Source organism: Triplophysa rosa, linkage group LG23 (genome assembly GCF_024868665.1).
Source record: "Triplophysa rosa linkage group LG23, Trosa_1v2, whole genome shotgun sequence".
NCBI lineage: Eukaryota > Metazoa > Chordata > Actinopteri > Cypriniformes > Nemacheilidae > Triplophysa > Triplophysa rosa.
The window spans coordinates 14,091,183-14,100,535 of NC_079912.1; the positions used below are offsets into that span (position 1 = coordinate 14,091,183).

General features: G+C 35.8%; 1 protein-coding gene across 1 annotated transcript in view; it reads left to right on the top strand.

Moving 5' to 3' along the window:
• The window catches only part of si:ch73-173p19.2 (V-type proton ATPase 116 kDa subunit a 1), a 24,845-nt gene that overhangs the window by 11,950 nt on the left and 3,542 nt on the right, over positions 1-9,353 (top strand). Inside the window, 10 exon segments of the mRNA XM_057322033.1 lie at positions 947-1,065; positions 1,328-1,535; positions 1,626-1,733; positions 2,092-2,386; positions 2,468-2,639; positions 3,112-3,195; positions 3,280-3,287; positions 8,535-8,723; positions 8,797-8,935; positions 9,193-9,286. Of these exon segments, the coding sequence (XP_057178016.1) occupies positions 947-1,065; positions 1,328-1,535; positions 1,626-1,733; positions 2,092-2,386; positions 2,468-2,639; positions 3,112-3,195; positions 3,280-3,287; positions 8,535-8,723; positions 8,797-8,935; positions 9,193-9,286 (1,416 nt within the window).

The window sequence follows — 9,353 nt, forward strand, 5'->3', positions numbered from 1 at the left end:
ATATATATATATATATATATTCATACTTAAATTTAATTCTTCAAATTTTAACGTGTCATCATGTATTGCTTACATCTTTGTGATGCCGGCTTGCTTTGAATGCTAGCTTCATTGGCTATAACATATTGCTTCAGGACAGGAGAGGTTATTTTATATTATTCTGTTCAGTAGGTGGCGTTGTTTGCCTTTTCTGATGATATTTGCAGTTTATGCAAATTTGCAATTTTAAAATCAAAATTATGTTTAAATAAAATAAAATAATCAAATAACCATAATAATAAAATATAATGATAAACATTCAATTTTATGGCTAGACTTTATTTGTTAACATAGTTAATGCATTAGCTAACATGAACTGGCAATACTGTTAAATACTGTTCAATGTTACATTTTATGTTTTATTTTATTTACTAAATCATGTGTGTGTGTGTGTGTATGTGTATATCGCAATTGACTGCCCTAATGTTATAAAGGTATAAAGAGACAAAAGAAATGTATAACTCACAAATGAGATTATAATGTAAATCCCTGTAGCACACATGACAAATTACATTAATGTAAGAAAGGGCGTAAGCAACTTTGTTGTCATGAAAGCGAGTTCAGAGCGATGAGTTACGAGTCTTGCGACCTACGGATACGGAAAATATTGCGATGTATGTGCAAAAACACACCCTTATTATCCCACACATTGCTAAACATATAAGTCTTCACCTATATGATTAAAAGAAAGAATAAATATTTTAACATAACCTTCATTGATGCTGATGTTGGATTATGGGTAATGAAGAGTTGACGTAACAGCTCTCTACATTTTCAACATCTTGTTTTTCACTATTTGTGCTGTGCAAAAGCTAAAACTTCCAGGTTTTTACATTTGCCTGTTAACACTTTCTTTCACACCAAACCAACCCTAAAGTGATTTTATTTCTCCAATTTTGACTTTTAGGTTTGGAACATTGCATCAAATAAGCTGTCGTTTTTAAACTCCTTCAAAATGAAGATGTCTGTGATTTTGGGAGTCAGTCATATGCTTTTTGGGGTGACCCTCAGCTTGTTTAACTATGCGTAGGTATTTGTTTATTTTATATCAATTCTGCCAAATGTACATTTTAGTTCACTTTAATCGGTTGGTGTGATAACGTTCATTTTTTATTTATCACTTTTAGTGAGGTTCAGTTGGTGATAAAAAAATAACATCAACAATCTTTTATTTAACACAATAACATATATGAATCTGGGTGTAGCTTCTTTTCTGCAATACTTTTTCCACATTACAAGTTAACATTCATTGTATTATGAACCGATTTCTCATCATTCTGTTTTTCAGATATTTCCGAAACTTCCAGGACGTCTTGATCGAGTTCATTCCACGGATGATCTTCCTCTTGTCTCTCTTTGGATATCTGGTGTTACTCATCCTTTACAAATGGTGCATCACCGTACCATCCGACGTGGCTCCCAGCATTCTCTTACTCTTCATTAACATGATGCTGTTTGATTATCAGTCTCAACATCATCTCCTTTATGAAGGACAGGTTTGAATTCATGCTTCACTTTTCCAACAGCATGAATCAGCTGAAGCAGTCAATATTACAACTGATGACTGATACTGTAACCCTCTCCAGAAAGCTGTACAGATCTGTCTGGTTGTGACGGCTGTTCTCATGGTTCCTGTGATGCTGATGGTGAAATCTTTCCTCGTCTACAGAACGTACATGAAATCCAGACAGCCGGTGAGTTTCAAAATGATACTTACGGATGATTTAAGAAAATGTTTAAATCAATGAGGTGCCAAATTCTGAAAGTTGCACTTAAGGTAAATAATTAAGTTTAGAAACTTATGTGCTTAAAGATTCAATTCAATTTCATTTAATAATAAAAAAATAAAATAAAATACAAAAACGACAAATAATTTAATAAGATTTAATTAGTTCAAGTTATTTGAACCTATTTGTTCATTTATTCAGTTACTTGACAAAACGTTTTTGAAGCGATTATTTTTACTATTAGTTTGCATAAAAATATGTTATATATTCAGGGTATTTGTATATTTATTTGAACATGCTTGTGACGAACAGAGTCTTTCTACAGGTGTTTGGAAACTCTCTGAACGATCAGCATGGAGCAGACACGCGCTCTTCCTTCTCACAACATCAGAGTAATGAGACCGTAAGCATCTTCAATCCTTCACATCTTACAAGAGTATCTTATATAGTAGCTCTCCCTTCTTTTGACATTAAGATCATTTGGTCTCATCTTCATTTGCAGGTGAGCATGAGTGACATCTTTGTGTATCAGGCCATCCACACGATCGAATTCTGCCTGGGCTGCATTTCCAACACGGCCTCGTATCTGCGGCTCTGGGCTCTCAGTCTGGCTCATGCGGGTTTGTTCTGCAAACTGTAGGATCAATCGTTCATCACAAACACATACAAAAGCACGTAGAAAGTCTCCCTCTCATCCACAGAGCTGTCAGAGGTGCTTTGGCGGATGGTTCTTCAGGTGGGACTGAGCTTCTCCTCTGGTATGGGTTCTCTTATGTTAGCACTGATCTTTGCTGCTTTTGCGGTTCTCACGGTGACCGTTCTTCTGGTTATGGAGGGTCTCTCGGCTTTTCTGCACGCTTTACGGCTACACTGGTGAGAAATACATCACATAATTCATTACCACAGAATATCAGAGATGTTATTATCAGGGTATAAACAAGTTGCAAAACGTTAGAAAATATAGAGACAAATTGTTACATTTGTATGGAGGTGTAACACGAATGTAGATTGTAGAGGGGAAATAATCTAGATTTGTGTCAATTTGATGAGAAATGTTTGAGTTCATATTGAGATCTTCAATAATATTGACTTTTGATTGCAGACAAATCTGAGCTCAGTTTGACACATTGTTGAGATCTCTTATAAAACTCATCACTAATGGAGATGTTTGTGAGATTTCTGGATTTTTCTCAAGAGAAATATATGCAGAAGGTTTCGATTTGTTCTTTATTTAATCTAATTGATGTCTAGGAGAAATTATTGAGATAAAAGAGATTTCATCTGTGATTGCTATGACTTGAACACAACTAGCCCAACACATTTTTTTATATATGTTTGTTTTCAGGGTTGAATTTCAGAACAAGTTTTATGAGGGCTCTGGCTACAAGTTCACACCCTTGTCTTTCGACAGCCTCTTGAAAACTCAGCAGTAGTAATTGCTATATTATTTGTTGTACTATGTGCTATTTATCTATTTCTTTACGTTTTGCTTATTATTATTTTTTGTTTGTAGATCCCTACGTATCATTTTATTTTAAAGAGAAAATAGTAGGTTTGGGTTGCATTGGCCCATTTGATTTAACATTTATTGGTAAAGTAATACATTCAGAAAACAGAATTAATCATAAAATAACGATGCACTTCATTTTCTCTTATGCTTGTTTTTGTTAAGCAGCTAATATATGTACATTGGATTTTAGAACAAATCTATCGATCACAACACAATTCAATTCGGAAAAAACAAAAGAAACATTGTAAAATGTCATTTTATTAATGCTGTAAGCCTAAAGTACAAAATAGTCTTAAAACATCCTAGTTTTCTAGAAAATAAACTGTACACGTTCTAGTAACACAGGAAAACGTTTCAAACTATATTTCAAACAGACTGAATGAATAAATGAATAGCACAACATGCATCACACACACACACACAAGGTTGCTGTTCTGTGAATTTGTGTTACAGTAGTAGGTTTTCCTAACAAAATGTTGTTCATTTTTTGGTTACGCGTTATAACATTTTGAGACAATCTGGAAATTCATACAGTGTGTACAGAACTAACATTTTCTAAACACTGATGAGCATTCGAAGGGTTAATGTCTGAGAAATGTCCATATAGGAACATGCATATAAAAAAATCAATTAATTTGTGGTTATCATGGCATTTTAAATAAAGAAAGAGTTTTGCATCTTTGACTGCATGTCATGAGAAGCATACATATACACAACAATTTCAACATAAACCATCGAGTGAAATCCAAGACAAAACAGCACTCAACTGCATTTGAGGTGTTTATGTTCAGAATTGAGATATTCACATGCAGACTTTTCCTCCAGATGTGATTGAATATTGTTATTGTTTTACTCTTTTCAAATGTTATTGCATTCAGATGTTTAAAGGTACAAATCTAATGCATAAACGCAAGCCTGACGCTTGAGTTCCTACAGAAACAGTCGAATGCCAATGATGTGATGCTTCATTTGGTTTCCCAAGCACCATTTTACTCCTTCGCTTCGTTACTGTATTGATGTTTTTTTTGTCACCTGTTTGATTATTAATAAAGTCAAACACTTTGATTTAGATACGAAATGTTGTTGGTTAAGGACAGACGTTTGTAATTTGACAGAAACACAGACTAACCTCTGTTTTCCAGTAAGTTTCAGATATAATAATAAATGTACATTCACCAGGAACAGGGACCATTTCAAAAGCAGCACACATTTAACATCAAACTTCTGATGGATTCGGTAACATGCTTAACACTCAACGCAAACTTTGGTACGTAATCCCTGAACTAAATGACCTTCCAGTTTATCAATCATTCTAATAGATGCATGTATCCAAAATATATTAACATAAACTCAAACAGCTCATTAATAACTATTATTACTTTTCATTTAGTTTTGAAATTATATTCTTTTCAAATTAAACCAGTCATGCAAAAATGTGATCATCATAATCTGGGTCCTGCTGTAGAAGCGTCATTATTACTAAATTGCATTGATGGATTTTCTATTTTTGCTGTTCCAAGTGGTCAACATTTTTAAATCATACTTTGACAAAATACAAAAAAAATGCAAAATGTCAAGAGTTAAAAATATAAACTTAAACCGTGCATGTTAAAATTCCAGATTAACTATTAACTTGATTTTTTTGCAACAGCATTCAACATGATTGTCGAACTCAAGTGGGATTTGAGTTTCTTCATCTTGGTACTAATCTCTCCCCACCGTTAAACAGATGCTAAAATAATAACACTAGGATCGTAATGCGCTGGTGGCACTGTTGTCATTATCGATGTCGTCGTCGTCAGACTGCTGGTCTGGCGGTATGGCGCGGGTATGGCTGGCTCGGACGCTTGTCAAATGATGGCAGGCGGAGATCAGATTGGCAATGCCAACTAGAGTCACACCTGTACCATCCAAATTCACTTGAATTAACTGCATACGACATAGAAACTTCAGACCTGAGATATAAAAACATCACATTTGAGAAAAGCTTTTTTATTGTCAACTAATGTTAAATTAAGGTTCACGTCGGTACCTTGATCTGTAATTCTGGTTTTGCTGAGGTTGACTTTAAGCAGCTGAGGACAGTGTACTAAACCTCGTCTGATCACCGTATCGCCCACTTGTGTGCTAGCCAAACCCATTACCTACGATACAAACGTACTAAATAGTTATTTTGAGTATATATTTAACATTATATATTTGATAAATGTTGGTGGAGGCTGTACCTGCAGATGTGGTAAATGAGTGACTAGGTTGGCCACGCCTCTGCTGGTGACTGCAGTCCGGTCCAGACACAGTTCCTGGAGTTCTTTTAGACTGACCAATCCTTGCAGCCCAGCATCACTCACCTGAGTGTTGCTAAGAGACAGCTTCTTCAACCTATCAGGTAAAAGAGGCGGGGTTTGCGTTACCATCATTGGTAAAAGGGAAAGGTTTAAGAATACTGTTGACAACAAATTGCCGATGAAAGCATTTGGGACTAGGGCTATTAAACGATGAATCGCAATTAATCGAATAAAGGTTTGTGTTTACTTAATATACTGTATGTTTGTGTACTGTGAAAATGTATTTTGTATTTATAAACACATACATGTACTGTATGTGTTTATATATACAACATTAATATGCACAGTACACAGACATTTAACAGCCCTATTTGGGACATGCTGATAATTTACATTTACGCATAGTTCCATCTATTTTTATGCACATTTTGGGATATCACATTAAAAATATGCTGCGTGGAAACGCCCAAGCGCACAATTGAGTCAAAGAATTTGTGTATGCGATAAGATGATATGTCCATAAACTCGGATGGAAACACATTTTCAGGACTTGACGTGCATCAAAAAACTAACGTGACTTTGCCTCAGCAATGCGGTTTCGGTCAAAACTGGGAACTGATTTCATTTGCGAATGTTTTATGCGATATTCCAATTTTATGCATTAAATTCACAACGCGACGGAAACATACCTAATAACACAAACAACAAATGGATTCATCTTAAGGAGGCCATAATATACAGTAAGTGCGAAAATACAAAGACTCAAGAAGGATCAATATGCTTTGTTTTACGCAAGAAGACATTTAAAACGTGTCTGTCTTGGATTTTTGACTTTGCTCAAAGCTCTACCTGGTCATGCTGGAGAGCTTCATGATGCCGTGGTCTGTGAGCTGAGTGTAATCTGTCAGGTCGAGCTCTAAAAGAAACGTCTGTTTGGAGAGAAATGAAAGTCCACTGTCTGTCACAGAGTGTCGTCCAGGCAGGGTCAACTGGGTAAGACTCAGACCTGCAACAGAGGAGAAAAATCAGATGCTGAAAATACAATCAAATCAAATCACAATACTGACCTCACAATACGATTCATTCACCATTTATTTTTACAAAATGAGTTGAGACAAATTCTGCCCTTATTATTTCTCAAATGCTGCACATTTCTTTGTAAAGTTAAAATATATTTTATGTCACATAAGAAATCTAAACTGCAAATTTAAAACAAATTCCAAATGAAATAAAAAACGACTAATACAAAAATCTCCTGAAAATAAATAAACTAAGACTTGTTTAGTGTCTGTGCAAGTTTGCGGTAAACACAGCGGCCCCTGGTGTTGCGATCCAAATAACATCTAAACTGGCTTGAATCGTGACATGATAAAAAACATGATAACATTATAAAAAACATGATTTTTGATTTTTTTTAAAAACTGAGTTTTCTCATTTTGGAACCAAACTCTTCATTTATAACTAATATATAATATACCGTATATAATATAAATAACTGTTCTTGATGGGTTTCACCTGAAATGATCTCCAGCGTGTGGTTTCCATCGGCGACAGGTATGCCGGCCAGGCTGAGAGCTGATAGGCTGGGGTGGGTTGCCAGGCGCTGGAGAGAATACTCCTGCACACAGGTGCTGTCAAGGTGAAGCGTTTGCAGGTTTCGGAGCTCGGCGAGCGCAGACACATCACTCACCTGAAGAGAGAGAAGACGCAAGCTGAAAATCATGCGATGCAAATACAACATCTCAGACTCTTACACACTTAAAAACAACCATAACATGTAGTTATGTTTATTACTTTTGTGTGTTTGATGCTCAGCATCCGTAGCTGCGGTGCACACGTGGGCAGAACTGTTAGCGTGCTGTCAGTGATGGCTGTCTGATTCAGACTCAGCTGGCAGAGAACAGGGGAACCTGACTGTAGATACATCACCATCCCTGCGTCGCTTACTTTAGTCTGATCCAGAGACAAGAACGTTAAACTGTGGAGTCCTGAGATCAGAAGGAAAGGAGTCAGTCATTCGTCACATGACAATTGCTCTTGGATATCATGCGGTTTGCTGTGTGTCTCACCTGCGATGTGCTGCAGACAGCTGTCTGTTAGCTTGCAGCAGGACGACAGGTTGAGATGCTGTAGTTTTGTGAGGTTGGAGAGAACAGAAAGACCGGCGTCTGAAAAAGAAAAGAGGAACTGGTGAGGTTTGCGTCATGAAAGATTTAAACCTATCGATGTATAAAAGATCCTATGAACTGTGATGCAGATGAATAATGTTGTTGAACTTGTACAAAGTTCATTTGTTGTTATTTGTTGTAGTGAATATGTGGCGGTTTTACCCCTTAAAATATATTGTGTCCAGACATGATTTACCGTAATAGTGCTTTTTATTTAATTGTACCGTTTTTGTACAGTAAAAGTAATTTTTATTAATATTTATAAAATATGTATATTTGCTAATAATTATTTTACCTTAAGTATGTTTTTTATTTTTAAGGATTTTATTATTACTCAAATATATTTTTTAAATATATATTAGTGCTGTCAATCGATTAAAAAAATTAATCGGATTAATCACACATTTTTTCTGTGATTAATCATGATTAATCGCACACAACAATTATATTTTAAAATATACTTTTACATTTGAATAATTATCCCAGTAATTGAGCAGATTGTGAAATACTCAGACCGGCCCGTCTGGCACCAACAACCATGCCACGCTCAAAATTGCTTAAATCACCTTTCTTTCCCATTCTGACATTCAGTTTGGAGTTCAGGAGATTGTCTTGACCAGGACCACACCCCTAAATGCATTGAAGCAACTGCCATGTGATTGGTTGATTAGATAATTGCATTAATGAGAAATTGAACAGGTGTTCCTAATAATCCTTTAGGTGAGTGTAATCTTTACATATTCAAAATTAAAATAAGCAAAAAGCAGGTGACTGGGATTTTACTCTGCCCATTTTGTTTTCTTAGCTCCATACACGACAGTTACCTTCCCCTTCCTGTTTGCCGTGATGTTTGGAGATTGTGGTCATGGTTTAGTGATGACATTGTTTGCGGTCTGGATTGTTACACAGGCCGAACGTTTGAGGAAATATAAAAATGAGGCATGAAACCACACGCTTCTTTTTTACTGCCACAATTATTTCAGATCTCAGTCTGGTTTGTGTTGACTAATATTTGTTATCCATAATCCTTGTGTTTTTCTCCCATCTTATTGGTGTCCTGGTTGGAGGACGGTACATCATTTTGCTCATGGGAATGTTCTCTGTTTACACTGGCCTGATTTACAATGACTGCTTCTCAAAGTCCTTCAACGTGTTTGGTTCTTCCTGGCGTGTTCAGCCCATGTTTCACCCCCACGGGCCATGGCAGTATGTAAACTAAATGTTTGAAGGTTTTAAAGTACCCGTCACGTTCATTTTTCCTGTTAGTAGAGGCCTGTATTCTTGCATTTAGATTAGGATGCAATATTATAATTGAACCTGAACTTGCTTGGAATTATTTGTATTATGGTCAAAATATGCTTCTTGTCTAACATGGCCTTTTTAATTTCTCCAGTATGCTTTTACTTCAAGATCTTTAAACACATCTTACATCTTTACACACATTTCTTTCTGCTGTGTCTCAGCAATGACACACTACATGATTGTGAGCATCTTCAGCTGGACCCAGTCATTCCTGGGGTTTATTCTGGTGTCCCATATGTGTTTGGCATTGATCCGGTTAGTGCATGTAACATTTTGTCAACTTTTTTATGTATATACTGTATATATATATATATATATATAT